The sequence below is a fragment of the Mugil cephalus genome, chromosome 13 (assembly GCF_022458985.1).
Source record: "Mugil cephalus isolate CIBA_MC_2020 chromosome 13, CIBA_Mcephalus_1.1, whole genome shotgun sequence".
NCBI classification, from domain to species: Eukaryota; Metazoa; Chordata; class Actinopteri; order Mugiliformes; family Mugilidae; genus Mugil; species Mugil cephalus.
The window spans coordinates 7,843,894-7,860,422 of record NC_061782.1 but is presented as its reverse complement, the minus strand read 5'-3'; the positions used below and the strand labels follow the sequence as shown (position 1 = coordinate 7,860,422).

Genomic DNA, 16,529 nt, shown 5'->3' with positions numbered 1-16,529 from the left:
GCCGTGGCGAAAGCTGCCACAGAGGCGATGACAACTGGAGGGCAGTTCCTGCTGCAGCACAGTGCCATGTCCTCAGCTACTCCCAGGTGCATGTGTCTCTGCATGCGTGGGTGTAAGATTGTACGTCTTCTCGCTTCTTGCCTCACCACCACACTAAATCCGTTCCTTGGAACGAAGCCTCGGCTTTCTGAATGAAGGTGTGTTTGAAAGAGGAACCTAAATTAGGTCAAATTAGTTAAGTACTGTACTGATGTAAGTAATAGTAAACTCTGCCAGCCTGAGTCTAGCTACGTGTGTGTGAGTGTGTGCGTGGGTGTGTTTGTGTGTGTACTCTCACAAAGCAAAGAGGAAATTCATTAAATTTGAAGCGCAGGCCAAACCAAGCCGACATTTCCGGACTAAAAGGATGTTTTATGCTTTGTCACTGTCCGCTGTGCTCTTCATAATGTCACCCGGATTTCTTTCTTTTCGTGAAAGAAACCGATTTGCTTGTCAAAGCATAAAACAGATGGTTTTCTTTTGGTGGAAAACATATCGGGGGCTCATCTTTTATTTTTGGAGTTTGCCTCTTCACTGGGTACGTATTCGCCTCCCGCCAGTCTTACCTGTTCCTTCTTCAAGAAGTGACGTATCCAGTGAACATGAATGCAGATTTGGCTCAGAATAGAAGGCTTGTAAAAATGTGGAAATATTCGGAAAGTCTTCGCAGAAACAAATCCGCCTCGACATTAGACGCTTGGGAGATTAAAAACTCAGAACATGTCTTCTTAGCGAGTTACATCTTCTAAAATCCTGTTGCTGTACCCGACACTTTCATCGTCTAACGGATAACCTTCGGCGGTGGTACAGCTCCGGCGCGCATATAGTATTAAAGTGGAATGATCCTGCTGATGATTAACCGTTGGCTTGTGCATTGTTTTGCTGAAATGACCTTCCAGGTTTTTGACCTTGCAAAGGGCTGGCAGACTTCCAAGGCAATCCATCCTGAAAGTATGCCTTTGATCCCTGTAATGCTTTATGCTGAGCCATCTAACATTTGAAGTGAACCCACCTTGATGCAATCACGCAGAACAAACCACCCCCCACCCCCACCCACACATCTCGCTATTTAATGTCATAATTTAATGTTGAATGCACAACAGCGGACACAGCGTATTAGCCTTTGGGAAAGTTCTGGCAGGATTTCAGCTCTTTGTTTGGCAGATGCGAGAAAGTAAAAGTGATTGGGACACACACGGTGTTGAGACTCCCACCGTACAATGGGCAAACTTGACGTAGACCAAATCCAACCCCACCCAGAAGATAATCATAGACTCGACGTCAGCCCTAAGCTGCTTAAGGCACCAGGCTGGTTGGGCTGAAGACTCTCATAGTGTAAGCTCCTTTCCCCACTCCCACTCTGCTCTACCTGCAGCAGAGTGCTTTGTCATAGGTGCTGACTCCTGCTTGGCATCTTCACCTCGAGGTGAACATCTTCTTCTTGCGTCTGTTGCACTTAATCTGAAGTAACAGGTGAATGGACCCTGAGGAGAGGAGCTTCAGCTGGAGGACTCCCAGGATATCAACAAGATTTGACAATGAGCTGCTGTGAATTTACCCATCCAGCTCTGGTTCATCCTTGATGGGAAAACATGTTCTGATCTCAGAGCGAGTCTGAGCCCCACTCTGGCCAACGTCTACCAGCAGCATCTCACCCTGATTTGCGGGACAGTCGAAGGGGAACAAGGCGCCATGCCCACCCTGCCCAACCTCAACAGCCTGGGCAAGCTGTGCAGCTCCAGCCGCAGCCAAGGCGTGGACCGCGTCCGGGTGAAACGCAGGACCTCGGTCAAGCGTATGTCCATCATCGAGGACGGGCACGTGGCTGAAGTCTTGTACCTCATTCCTAAGCAGTACATGGAGCAGCTCCCAAACGTCAACCCGAATGACTACTATCTAAGTGAGAGGCTGAATGATGTCGCTACAGGTAGGGGAGGAGAAAAGACACATTTCTTTCTTGGAAGCATTTATTCACCCACCTCTCGTTGCTGCTTTTCATCCTATTTGTGGCTGACTTGAAACCGTAACAGCAGCCAACTCTAATGATCATTGCTTAATCAATGAGCAATAAATAACAGCCCAGTAAAATACCAAAAATTGCTTTTTTTGCATGTTCACAGTCCTACTTTAACACTTCTAATTGAAAGTACATTTTATACGATTCGTTCCATCTTCTCTGTGGTTCTCTGTGGTTTGTTTCGGTCAGACTCCTCCGCTTCGCATTCAGTTTGTGAGTAAAAGTGAATCGATTAGTTGTTGCTCAACAATTACTTAATTTTAATTGGATGACTGGGAATGATTACACCTCTTGAGGCTTTTCACATCTGCCCTGTGTGTGCATGTGCGAGAGCTGTTGTGTACGAGTTACGCAACCGCAACTCCAAAAAAGTCTTTCTGGAAACGTCAGAAAAAAAAAATTAATTACTGTCCTCTTATATAATGCAGACCCGTATGCAAAGGAAAGACCTGCTGCATTTTGCCGGTACACGGAGAAGCGACATGGCGGCTTACATCAGGATTACAACATGGGCATAAATACAAATCGAGAAATCCATGACCGCATGCCAGACACAGTCGTAAAATCATCACGGCTTGATGTAAATACTTTCAACCCCCCCTTTCTATTTTTGGAGATTAAGTCTGAGTTTGACAAATAACCCAGGTTCAAGGAAGGTTTGTCTGCGAACTGACCTGAGATCAAAGATCCCAGAGGTCAAGGCTTATGGTAGGACATTTCAATTCTTCACTGGCAGCTAAGATCAATCAGTGACAAGGACATTAAGTTGCATGTGCTGCTTTCATTTTTGGTTTTATTATCAGTGCTATTGGTTTTTTGGTTTATTTTTTGGTGGCCTAGTGTTAAACCATCATTCTTACAAAAGCTGAAATCCTGTGTCCTCTGTTTCTAAACTGTAGACAATTCTGTATTAATTCTATTAATTATTTCCTATATTCCTGCTTCCAGGGATTATAAAGTGTTTTGAGACCTCAAAGAAACATGAAAACAAGTCACCAACCCAGGCTTCTTGTGGGTTGTGGATTAAAACATTTTTTATGTTTGCAAATCATTGAAATGTTGGCAGAAAGAATGCCATCTGGCCACGGTGAAAGCATATTTCCATGTATTCGGGGGTAGCTGCGAAAGAAAGAGGAGCGATAATCTAGCATTTATGAAGTGCACTTTGAAGCAGTGAACCTGGCTGAATGGGATTACAGTACAAAAGGTTCTCTCCCATTTTAAAATAGAAGCACGACGGGGGAGCTCTTGTCATTATCTAGTGACAGACTTAAGTCTGTCTATTCTCCACAAGAGTTGAAGTTGATCCTCTTTATTTGTCTTTTCTCGCTCTGGCGAATTTAAAACTTCTTCAACTCATCATCCTCGTGTGTCCGTTTGTGTGTATTTGTGTGTAGCTGTCTGGCATCACACAATCCTAATTTTAAACCCAGGGATAATTGGTTCATCATGACCACACAAAGAACTGCGGTTTACGCTACTCATGACCTCTTGTATTACGATGCTGCTTTACTCGGCTTTACTTCTTTAGGGCAGCTGTCTGCGTATCTATGAAATGATCACGCTGTATGATTACAGTGCTTAATGTGCATTATTTCACTGACCAGGCCGTTAATGGAGAGTCAGACATGAATCATCCATAGGTGAGCCAAATACAGTAGAACCTCTTCATCCAGGGATAATAGGCTTTGCTGCACAAGAATTCCTTTTGGCAAGTCTTATGTGGATCCAATTGTCCCGTAGGCCAGATTATTAAAAGAGGGGAGATGATAATGGGTCCGTTATAGTAACAGGATATCTTTGTGTTGCATTTGAACTCAAATCTAATCCTGCTACTCAGCTCTGAAGTTTTGGTCTTAATACGCTCATCGCCCCTCTCTTTGTGAAATAAAAGAGGGTGGAGTGCTGGAGGAAAGTCCGTGCTGACTATTTTTAACGTTCGCCTCACTGGCGCGTCTCCACCGGCTGATGAGAAGAAAACGCCCCTTGTGCACGTTGCTGGGTATCCAGAAGGTGGCACAGTTGCCACTGCAGTGGATGAATGCGTTGTGCATGCATAATGGGCTCCCTGCATCAGCAATTACAGAGGTGGTGCTGATGAAAACCTGGCCCTCCCCCTCAGACACAGGGAGGCACGAATGGATCAGCGACAGTTTGGTCTCTTAATTGCTGCTGTGCGTGTGCCGCGTTATTTCTGAAAGATCATCTTTTCTTTACTGCACTCACTGATGTGGCTAAAAAAAAAAAAAAAAAAAAAACAGGGGATGGATCCCCTGCTATGTAATTAATGCAACCCCAAGCAAATACCTAACTTTATCTGCACATTATGTAACAGCACTATGTGATTTCACAAACGCCAAAATGAACAAAACAGGGAATCATGTTGCCTCCGTTTTATAGAGATTTGCATAAATCGTTCATGTCGCGAATGTTTTTATCTCCCCAGCAGATGGGAATCGTGTTTATTTTGCGACATCTCTATGAGAGAAGCGCTAAAAGATTTTTTTGCTGCATATGTTTGCTCAAGTGGCAGATGATATAAGAGTCGGTGTGCTCTCTGGCCCCGACACAGGACGTGGTCTCCCGTGCTCTCTCTAATTGGATTCCAGAGGATCCTCTGAAGATATTAATACGAAGCTCATGCTTGAGATCACGGTAAGTCTGACCTTTGACCCTCGATGGTCCGTCACGTCCTCTTGTGCGGTCCTCGTGCGTTGCATGTTCGCGTTGGAAAGCCATGAGATCATTACCGTGTAAGGCCGTCGCTCAGCGTGAGCCCGTAGGATGATCGGGTCGACAGCGTTGATGGGATCTGGCCGATAACCCCGGCTGTCTGTCATTCTCAAAAGGCCTCATTCATGCATTTAAACAGCATTTTCTGATGCGTTAAATTGCTAATTTTGCCACTTGAATGACCGGGAGATGTAGTAACTAGCTCCCAGTCAGATCACAAATTCTTTTACTTTGTAGCTTTAGTTTTTTTTTAACCATTTTACTGCTCTGTATTTTCAAATGTATTTGTCAAATGCACTCATTTATTTAAAAAAACGCTCCACCTTTTCAGTTTATCTGGATAATTACTGGTCTGGAAAAAAGTTTATATTCCTTGAGTCTTTGTTGAGATAGGTTTTTTTATATCTGTTCAGAACAGAAACTGAGTCAGACTTGATGTGTTGAAAAGGTGTTGCAACATAAAAAAAAAAGCAGAAGAGGAAAGTCAGTGACAGAGTTTACACGTTCACCATAAAAAAAACGATAAATTAGTTTGCCCTAGTATTTACTTTACATCCACTGAAGTAAAAAGCATTTTTGGGAATATGATAAGTTGAAGTTGATCTGAAGTTGATCTCTCCACATAATATAGATTTGCCAAACTCACTAGTTTAAGTTTGAGCGTGTGACCCCTGGTGGTGGCTCGATGCAGCTCTCTGAGCGTGTGCTGCATAACATGAGGAGTTTTCCTCAGTTTCCTTCGTGTACTTGCCAAACCCGCCAGTAGGGATGTGCGATACCGCTATTTTTCTTTTCAGTCCGAAGTAGTAAGTCTAATATCCCAATACTGATACCAGTACTTTTATGAGAAAAATTATGACTTTTACAGGGGACATGTGTGAATGTAATATGAAAAATGTAAAAATGTAAAACTGACAAATATCAGACTTCTCTTTAATCAGAGCAATTAAAGAGAATCTGCATTCAACCAGTTGAGTGAAAATCTGTCACATTTAAAAAAAAAAAAAAGTCAAACTAAAATGAAACAAGAACAGTCACTGTGACTTCAGTATTTCCCTGTGCTCCCTCTCTCTCACGTTCTTTACTTTTAGACTTTTAGTATCAGGGTTGCACAGTGGTGTGGAGGTTAACACTGTGAGAATGTCTGGGTTTGAGTCGAACTTTGGCCTTTCTGTGTGGAGTTTGCATATTCTCCCTCTGTCTGCTTGGATTCTCTCCATGTTCGTTGGGTTAATTGGTGGATCTTACAAGAAAAGTTACCTGCTTAAAATATAATTACAATTCAAAGTATTACTGTGTAGAACTCAAAATTTTAAGTTCTTATTTAGAAGAAAATCAAGTTATCTGAAGACATAATTAGTTGGCAGAATTATATGTCGTTTTTATTTTAACAGTGTGTGACTAACATTTGTTTAAATGAGTTCTTGCGTTAGAGTGTGTGTTTAAGAGGTTCTGTTTTGGGATTTTATTTTGGTCACACAGCAGCAGTAGCCGCCACCTGGTTGCTGCAATGAGGAGGCGGCTGATACAACAGAGGGGCTGAGAGAGAGAGAGAGAGAGAGAGAGAGAGAGAGAGAGAGAGGGGAAGAGGTGGGAGGAGTGGGAAGAGGAGGAGGAGGAGGAGGAGAGGGATGGGAGGAAAACAGCCAGTCGGGAGGCAAACCCCACGCTGTAGCTGTGTTTTTGGGAGGAGAGCTTAGCAGCGCCTACACCTCTCTCCCTCTCCTCTCTCCGTCTCTGGTGTCTCGGCTCTTTCTCATTTTGTTTCGCTCTGATTTTTTTAATTTTTTTTGTTTTTGTAAAAAGAAAAGGATCTAACAGCTCCCGGTGACTGACTCTCAGAGCGTTTTCTGGTGCAGATATACCTGGATTCCAATGGTCATGGTCAAAGAAAAAGGTATCCCAGCGGTCGTGAGTGTGTGTGTGTGTTTGTCTGTGTGGGATTTGTTTTGCTTGTCGTGCTGTAGACCGTCTGCAGTCCGTGTGCGTTATGTCCATTTGAATTTGCGCTGCTGTGTCTGACTGAACCAGATCTGAATTCTTGGTCATTTTGTGTTTTAGATTTACTGACATAATCATGGCAGCGTGGATGCTTTTATTTTTATGTCTCCATGTGGATGCATGTTGCTTGGAAGGAGAAGAACGACTGAACGTGCACCTTCAACAGCATATTCTGTCAGACTTGAGACACAGTGGCAGACTTGGAACATGCTACGCCCTTCTCATCACTCCCTAGCTGCTGCTGCTGCTGCTGCTGCTGCTGCTTGGGCTGGAGTCTGCTTAATTTGGCAGCGTCAGGCTTTATGTAAATGCACATCGGCACACAAAGCTTGCCACACGGGAGCAAATGTGACAGCAGAGGTGAAGAACCTTCTGGGGGGGACATAGTGTGATCTTGGTGTGAAAGAGCCCGTCCTCGTGTGGAGGCTGAATTTAAAAACAAAAAATAAATAAAAAAAAAATTCTGAAACGCGTGGGGACGGAAAGTGGAGCACTAGTGTAGGGAGCCACACTGCGCAGAGCTACGGACCTGCACTCTCCGTCTTCCCCTCTCGCTCGCTCACTCTGTCTGCAGCCGTTGCCGTGGCAACCATCTAAAAGGTACACTCCATTGTTGTCAGCTGTTGTCCCCATTCATGGGGTCCCGTTGAAAGGGGTGGAGGGAGGGACGAAAAAAAAAGACAGAAAAAAAAAGGAAAAGATGATTGTTTTTGCCTCTGTTAAGTGTGGTCGCCCAGCTGTGTGGGAGGGGGAGCCGGAGGTGGGGTGGGCATCGTTTGGAGATATTAACATACCCTGTGGTTTTTACTGGGGGGCACGAGGTGGACCACTGTTCGTCAGTGACAGTGACTCACGGCAAGCGGGAACGTCGCCACAATTTTTATGCAATGAAGAAAATCTCCTGTTTCAAATTACTCAGTGTTTCAAAGTAGGCGCATTAATTCAGCGTGTAATTATTGTACCTGCAGTAAGCCCATAACTTGGACACTGGGTCTGTAACTGACTTCATAATGTAAAAAGCTTAGTATTACATCACCTTTCCGCTTAGTTAACTGGAGTGGAAATGAACGTAAAAGTCATTAATCACACTATTACAGTATGACATTATTACACTCAAAGGCTCATTCCCAGTGTCTCAAGTTGTGTTTCAATGGACGCTTTGTGAGTTAATCTCGCAGCCCGTGTAGACAGTTTGGGCAGTGTGTGTGTGGGCACGGTGATGTGTTTTTGCTTTGTTTTTTTTTAGCCTGAAAATATTTCTATCCCAAAAAAAAAAAAGGAAAAAAGACACGATGTTTTTGACGGTTATGAGTGCGTAGGTTTTGTTTATGTATCTGACAGCGGCTGGAGGCGGAGTCCAGCTCTCTCTTCATGTGGATCCGAGCAGCCACAAAGAAAAGGCCGAGTCCCCCCCGTGCTGGCGGAGCACCCTCAACCTCTCGCTGCCACGTGTTCATCTCCCGCAAACCCCTCCTCGGAAGATTTTCCGCGGCCTTAACCCGTTGGGTAACTCTTTGGGGTTTGTTGTTGGCATGAGGCGAGTTTTTTCATTCCTTTAAAAAGAAGAGATGTGGGAATGCAACCCAGAATTTCCTTGAGCATCTCCAGGGATCTCATAATGCAAACTGTCTGAGACCAGGTGGGCTCTGTACCATACGGAAGCACAGCTGACCCAATAGTAAATTACTCTGTATGCTCCGAGAGATGAATCATAATCAAGAGATTGCAGTGTTAGCGTTTTGTCCACTTGCAGGCGGCTGTCCTATTTTCAAAGCCAAGAATACCCTTGAAATAGTTTGTAATTTATCTGGGCCATGTGTACCTTATGTAGTCTGATCTTGGCTCGCGTCTCCTGGCATCTTCTCTGTTTTGTGCACATTTTTTGGGGCTGCTTAATTCATTTGTCATCCTGCTCTGCGCTTAAATTGCGTAAGACGCTCTGTGGACCTGCGCTCTGGACGATCGCCACCGCGCACACGTCACCTCCCTCATATTAAGCGCCAACTCCTCAAACTCTTTCGCAATCTGAGCATTTTCTTTTAGGCATAAAAGTCAAAAGAAAATATAGCTGCCTCCTGCGATTTCGCAGAGTGCTGCAGACAACTGCAGTGATGCCTCATCTCTGAAGCTTGCCAGTGTCTGCCCCCTGAAAGAGGAGCTAAACCCTTTCCGCAGACATCAATGCAACACGCGCGCGCTCTCATGGACACTCGCTGCTGTTTGTGCAGCTGGCACGCAGGACTAGAATATACAGATGAGATAAGTGGTCGGCGGCGGAGAGACAGTCGCTGACCTAAAATATACAGCCTAAAACAACAAAAGCGGCACGAGCGTCGCACGGGAGAAATACTGGCTGCGGCTATACACTGTGCCAGTCCACAAACATCCTCCCTGTCCGGCATAAATCACTTTGATTATCACAGGAAATACGACACAGCAGCATGTGGCCTTAATGGGGTGTTGTTCGGAGGCAAAGAGCCAAGGCCTTCTCCGGCTCCGCAAACACAAAGACTCGTGCAGCCCGCGCAGCCACCATTGTCTCGCCTCAACTGGAAGTCTCTCTTTCTGTTTATCAGGCTATTATAATTATTGTTGTTGTTGTGTACCTGGCCGACAACGAACGCTAAGCGCGCTGTGGCGTTGGAGCATTGAGAGCAGATCATTATTCAAAGCTCAGGTCCCCGGGGATTAGTTATTCGGCGTTGGGAGGGGGGCCTGGTGGAGGCCGATAGGGTTCCCCTCTGCAATTTGTGCCCCGCGTTTGAAGTGCCTTTGTTTGGGGGTGCTGGTGGCGGGGCAGAGGGGACGTGGAGGCGGTGGACGCCGCCATACATATTCATGGAGGGGAGGGTTAAGAGCTTCTCGTTATGTCTGGGTGATGAAGAGCCCCGCACACCCTTCCCCCAAACTCGCACACATCCTGTCACAAATTGGGATTTTCACTGGGGGCATATTTTATGCTCTTTGAAGTTATTCATTGGTCAAACCCCCTTGGGTGTATGTATATCTAGATTCAAACTGGACTATGAAGTAAAGGCCAAAAGTATTGGACACAGTGACAGTAGATGACTCTTTGTCCCTCTGATTTCGTCTCACAAACTCAATCCCATGTTACTGTACGTCCCTTAATGGAAGCTCTATTGGAAACTGTCCAATTGGAAAAAGTGTAAAGTAAAGTGCTGCTGAATCTTTAATTCGATCTTTTCATCTCTTATTTATTGTTGTAATTGCCCCCCACCCTTTCCAAATCTTCTCCTATGCATTCCTACGGGCTCATGGCAGGAAATGAAGAAAAACAAAGTCTGGAGCCTCCTCAGCAGATCCAGGACTCTCTGTCAATACAGCCCCAAATCTTTTGTTACTTACCAGCGAGGCCGGGGCACGTGTTACAGAAAAGATCTGTCCTCGGGGGATTCAAGATGGCCTTTCTCACTTCCCCCCTGAGTATCATCTGCAGCTTTTATTATTGCCAACGCAGCTAGGCTCTGTTAAATGGGCAGAGGGGGGTGGTTTGAATGTAGGGGTGGAGAGAGCACTCCCCTTTTTCTCTGTCCCTGGCTTTGGGATGCTCTGCTGGTTATTGTTCCCTCAGCGCCGTCGTTACGGCCGTGTGTGTGTGTGTGTGCACGTGTGCGTGTGTGTGTGCTCTCATTGTGTGTTTAGGCTCATATCAGTCACTTTATCCTCCGGTGTTGAGGCGGGACGGATCACTCCGTCAGCACAGCCAACAAATCCGGCCCAGAATGAGGAATGTGAGCAGCAATCGGAAAAATTGCGCTACTGTATATTTCACAGTAAGTTGCTCTGTACTGAGGTCGCGTCACGAACCCCATACTTACTTATTTATAGTGTTATATAATGTACATTCTGGCAAATCAAGCGCCATTTTGGTGCTATCTCCAGAAAACCCCTAAAGACTCGCTAATGGATTTACTTTAAATCAATGGTATTGAAGTAAAAGATGTCATGCTTTTGTGGGTACAGAATTATAACTGCATACATTTGAAAGAGACCTCACTTATGGATTTTGTGTCCAAACTAATCTTTTTAATGGTCCAATCTGAATCCTTTCAGCAGATTAAACATCCCTTCTCATGTCGGCTTCTTCACTTTTTTATGGAACCCCGTGTAAAGCACCCTTCTCAGCTTCATATTGTCTGGCCCCGTCTGTGTAGCCACTGCTCAGGAAAACGCAGCATTTTATGGCGGAGTTGAGCTGGAAAAACACGGCAACCATAGAGTCCCGATCCAAGCCTCAGCTCCTTAGATCCTCTGTGTTTGGGATGCAAACATCTGTCTTGGATTTCTGTCAACTTGTTGTGACGTCAGCAGTGTTGACTTTTCCATGCGGGGCTCTCCCAGCTCACAACGCTACACTCTGAGATGTTAAAAATAGTGAGTCAGATTTGCAAACAGGCTCAGAGAGGAATAGCTGACATCACCAGCATATATACACTATATGCATTGTTTCAAATGTGAGGAATTCAAGCAAGGCCCAAGATGTTCATATTGTTAGCTTTCTGTTTTTTTCATTTGCAAATAAATTGTCCAGGTGGCATTGACCAATTACTGCCTTTGGTTGCATGCTTTGGTAAACAAAGCAGTTTAAATTAGTAACTGTGCGTAAACCGTGCACTTAAAGACATCATTCATCATTCTCGTATCTCAAGTTGCTCCTCGGACTGTGAACAATGACACATGAATCAGATCCTTATAACTGATATCTTTATCTGGATATTCGCTGGCTACACCAGAAGCTCAAAACCTTTGCCTTTAAGGCTAATTTATTGTGTAACAGTCACTAACTCAGTGGCCCATACAAAAAGCTTTTATTATTTACACTGCTAGCTTAGCAGTTTAGCATGCTAGTGAACAGTTGCTGAAAATAGTTGAAAGGATTTGGTGAAGACCAAACCAAAGTGTGAAATAGAATGAATCTTGCACCTTAACTGGTGTGATTGCTGCAACAATGCACAATAAAGAATAGTTTGAGAATTACAATCTGAAATTCTTAATAATTTAAGTAATGTGCAAACGCTTGAACTTTTACAGCTCATTTTTTTTCTGACTTACTGGAGATTTAATTGGTGAATGATTTCAGGATAGGCTATAGGTATGCAACTTCCAGTAACTCCAAAATTGATTTCAAGGTCCATGTTTTGTGTTTTAGCTCAAGTTACAATTTGAGTGCTTTCACACCTAGGTTGTTGTTCCAAAACCGCTGTCGTTTGTCCTTCAGGTTTGGTTGGGTTTAGGTTGGTGTGAATGCAGCAATTGTACATTGCTCGGGAACAAATGAACCAAGCTCAGCTTGGACAGAGAGGGTGGTTTTCAGGCGGAGTGTTGTGGTGTGATAGAAGTATGAAGTTCATACTTCTATCACACCACAACACCACAAGTGTGTTCATACTATGAACACAAGTTACCTACAAACCGATTGGACTACCTTATAATAACATAACCAAGTAGTTTATCTACATAAGAGTGCACAACCGGGCCCTCTTTTGAAGGAGTGCACCTACTCATCATATACTGTGTATTTATAAATGATGATGATTTCACTAAAGAACTTTGTCTCCATTTCACTGCAAGCACAAACTGAACCAAGGTTAAATGCAACTTTGCAACAATATTTTATTTATTAATCCCTAAATTTGGAACATAAATGTAAAAGTTAGGACTAACTTACTTTAGTTTAGAGAAAGAGTTACTGCAGTTGTGTAAGCCTTTATGGGGCAAGGTACAATGTGCGGTCGCTTCAACACACATTTTAAATTGCGTCCGTCTGCCTCTCGGTGGTGAGGTTTACAACCATGTGGTTTTCATTCAGCCAATCAGAGAAGATCAAGGAAACAATCTCAGGTCAAATCAGGGTCAAATGTGGTCTTTAAAAAACTTAACTCCTTTATTAGTTCTCACAAAAAAGTGGCCTAATGTTGTCTAATGTTGTAATGTGCATGTTAACCTGTACTTGAATCATCACTTACGTTCTAATGCTCTAAATACAAGTTTATAGTTGTTTAGCACTTAAGGGCAATGAACCATATTTGTTAAATGAATTAATCTTGATTTTCTCCATGAAAATTTAAAAAAAAATTGACGGATTTCACAAAAGTAAAACAGTTTTCTGTTTCTACAATGATAAGGCTGATAAGGCTCAGCCCTTATCGCACCTTATGGCACCTTTAACAACGTAACAAAAGTACATCTGCAAGTAATAAATAAATTACTTTGATGTTTGCCAGTTTGTAAAGTAAACACACTGTTTGAGTAAGTATGTCACGAGTTAACTGACTACAGCTCAATGCTAATGTAGCTAAGTAATTCTTGCATGTTCAGCTCTGCACAGTGACAATATGGCAACTCTGTGTTCCCAACAATTTTAATGATGATGGAAACAAAATGAAGGTGAACACTAAAGTTGCAGCCCTAACTGGCCAACATGTAAAAGGCAAATCCCTGTATTAGCTGTGACCCTCCGTATTTACACGCTTCTAGTTGTGACTACACACTGTTCCACGGTGTTCTTAACCCTGGTCTTTCTAAGTAGCCTACGCTAATGGAGTTGACTGCCAACGCTAAAGAAAATAAGGGAGTTTTAATAAACTGGATTTGACCTTTCGGTTGCCCCAGCGTGTGTGAGATGCTTAAAAATTACGTGTTAGATTGGATATTTTTACAGTGTGCATTTACCCAGATGGCCTCTGTTTTTCCATGAAGGTGCAATGTCACACGCGGAGCCGCCGAGATCAGTTCTCTGTCACAGTAGTCTGCTTCACCCAGAGATGAGTCACTGTCCTGCTGAGTGTAATCACATCAGAGACACCAGGGAGACAGATCCTCCCCTCATAACCCACCTTCTCTCCATCTCTGTCGTCTAATTCCACAGTTTTGTGCTGTCTCACAACAGCTCTCTGTCCCAAATTATGAGCAGATTAATGTTGTTGTTGTAGTTGCGTATATGAGAATTACCACAGGACATTTCAGCAATCCACGGCGGTGAAAAACAGATTGTCCCATTAAAAAGAATAAGAAAGACTGAATTCTCTTTTTAATTAGATTTTACTGCAGTCAAACTGCCCCTCGACGTCAGAAAGTCACTGCAACTGTAGAAGTGGGATGCAAGCCAGGCGAAGTCATCAATAATCCAGAGTAATGTCTCTCCCTTGTAGCACATTGATCGTTCCTGATACTATTTTTGTGCTGTGGTGGTGTCTTATTTTAGCCTTGCAGACTAATGATTCAATGCAGAGCAGAAAGAGTAAAGATCCCTTTTTTTTTTTTAATGCGTCTTCTCTGTGTTTGCATGTTTGTGTGTGTGTGTGTACGTCTTGGTTTGAAAAGAGAGACAGAAAGAGGATGAGAGAAAGAGAGAGAGAGAGAAGCTGCCCGGCTAGTTAAAGCTCCCGAATGTGAAATAATCTGCTGGTTTCGGATAGCTGCTAAGCTGTGTGCAGTGCGGCACTGCAGCAGTATTCACGTCCCGTACAGTGGCTGGGAATCAACGTCAGTCTATGTCAGGGACGCCTAAACTTTTTTTTTTTTTTTACTGGGGAGGGGCTTACATCTCACGGATCTAAAACTGGTGCTGCTTGAGATGAAGCAGAGCTGATAATAGCCTCTCTTTTCTTATATAATTAAGATGTCTGGCACAATACGTCACACTGAGAAAATGACGTTTAAATTCTTCACATTAACATTAGTTTACTAAAGACCTTCACTGTAATAACTGTTTACACTTACACCCTGTCTGCACTGTATCCACTCTGTTGATGCAGTCATGTTACATCCTACCTCGACGGTTTGGAAAGCTTAAAACATTTATGACATAGTTCTATTTTTAGTTTCTTTAAAAGTGTCTTGTTTTTGCACGTCCTGCCTGCTGCTCACGCGTCCCTTAAGTTGCTCTTTGGGGACGGATAAAGTTTTCTGAATATGAATATAAATCCCTGGAGCGCTTTTTCCCACTGCATAAATTTTTTTCCCACCGTCACCACTCGGGGTCTGTTCTGTTATTCTCACTCAATATTATTTATTGGTGCACTTCCACTCCTGGCCAGCGAATGTCATTGTGATATAGTGATGCTAGGGTGGCGCTGTTGAGCTCCTGCCAGCTCAAATCCTGTGAGGTGAAGAAGACCAGCAGCTAGCGAGTGGATCCATGCTGAGTGTGATAGGCAGTTGAGGAAAACGATTTTGTTTTTACCAAGCGTGATTCTGTCGCAGTGTATGTTGTATTACTTAAGTCTGTATGATTAATGGCATGGCATATCACTTTGCTTATTCCACTAAATGTCTTTATATTTGAAGATATAGGCCCAAGGCCTACTAATGTTCCATGTCTGTCTTCAAATAGTTCAGAGTGCTTCAGTTATTTTTTCTTATTTAAAGAAGCCAGATAGATGATTTATTTTGCACATGCACGCTAGATATACCCATATAAAACTTAATGTACTGCAAAATTAACATTTTGGCCCATGACCCTCCCCCTGGATTCAATTTTATTACACTCCTGCTCTTGAGTATCAGCTGGTCAAAGACCTCATGTCTCATGTTCATGTCTCATATCTTGGGACCGGCCATCATGGTCCCCAGAGGATAGATCACGATGACTGTACCTTCACCCCTTCTCCAGTGATCTGTGGATGTGGTTAACACTGCTGCTTCACAGCGGCAAGGTTCTAATCTAGTGTTGTTCTCCCTGTCCAGGTCTTCTGGCTTCGCTTGTTCTGAATTGGCCGTTGAGAGTGCATGTGATCATGAATTGTAATTTTTCTTTCTGTGTTAGCCCTGGCACTCAAATGCCAGTTAATAAATGCTCAAATCCCCTGTGACCCTCTACAGCTTTAGTTTTTATAGCCAATATATTGATGGATTGAAGTTTGGGTTGATGCACTAATGCATTTCTGCAGGATTAATCGCCACGACTTTGGTAATAACTTTACTTTTTATGTTATGTAATCAACAAATTGAAATTTCTTTTAAAAGAACTGCTCCGTGCAGACAAATGGAAGTGATATTTCTAACAATAAAGCACATGTTAGCATGCTGAAATAAGTGTTTCATCAAATCCTCACTATACTTAAATATAGAACCTCACAGAGCTGCTGGCAGTCTTGTCAGGTGCTGCACTGCTTTAGTTTTTTTTTTCTTTTCTTTTCCGGTGTCTGCACTCTGTCACTGTAGTTAGAAATATGGAGACAATTGGTTTTTTGGCATTAGAAGCTGGTATTAGCAGGATGCTGCTGTTCCATTCATCTACAGCCAGGGAGATATCCAAATATTACTTCTGTTCTGTTTTTGCTTGTGTTTCTGCTCTTGACAGAAAGTACTGGTCCTCTTGCTCAGCTCAGAAATTATGCAGATGTTCTTATTCAGAGTTAGCATGTGACAAAAGCTGGTATGAAGACGTATGTGCTCTTTAAGCGCGGCGAAAAAGTCCGAGGATTTCTGGGAATGTGAGCGAGGCAAAGAAAACAAACGGACCATAACTCTTGTTTTCCTTTAAGGATGAAAGAACATTAAACTCAACAGTAAAACAGATTTCATCAATACCCTTTTACTGTGCCATTTACCAAGCCCTGCTTCCCTCAGCATTTCGACTGTCCATCCGTCACCCATCCAGACAGACTATATTTAGGTTGTTACTCTCTAGAGAGACCATCTAGCCGTGAACCTCAAGTTATGCTGCCCTGCTCTGTGCTTTTTTTATTTATTTATTTTTTTCCTGACGGGCTCT

At 43.4% G+C, this 16,529-nt stretch overlaps 1 protein-coding gene across 27 annotated transcripts in view; it reads left to right on the top strand.

Annotated features, from left to right (window-relative positions):
• The window catches only part of ablim1a (actin binding LIM protein 1a), a 46,085-nt gene that overhangs the window by 4,614 nt on the left and 24,942 nt on the right, over window positions 1-16,529 (top strand). For 2 of the 27 annotated variants that reach the window (XM_047603089.1, XM_047603085.1), the window contains exon 1: window positions 1,427-1,966. The exons of 4 other annotated variants lie outside the window; for them this stretch is intronic. In XM_047603089.1, coding sequence (XP_047459045.1) covers window positions 1,732-1,966 — 235 coding nt within the window. In that variant the 5' untranslated portion in view covers window positions 1,427-1,731. Of the gene's footprint in view, window positions 1-1,416; window positions 1,967-6,402; window positions 6,687-16,529 lie in introns of those variants that run through there. 21 more of the 27 variants (XM_047603087.1, XM_047603084.1, XM_047603083.1 and 18 more) reach the window with 17 other exon arrangements.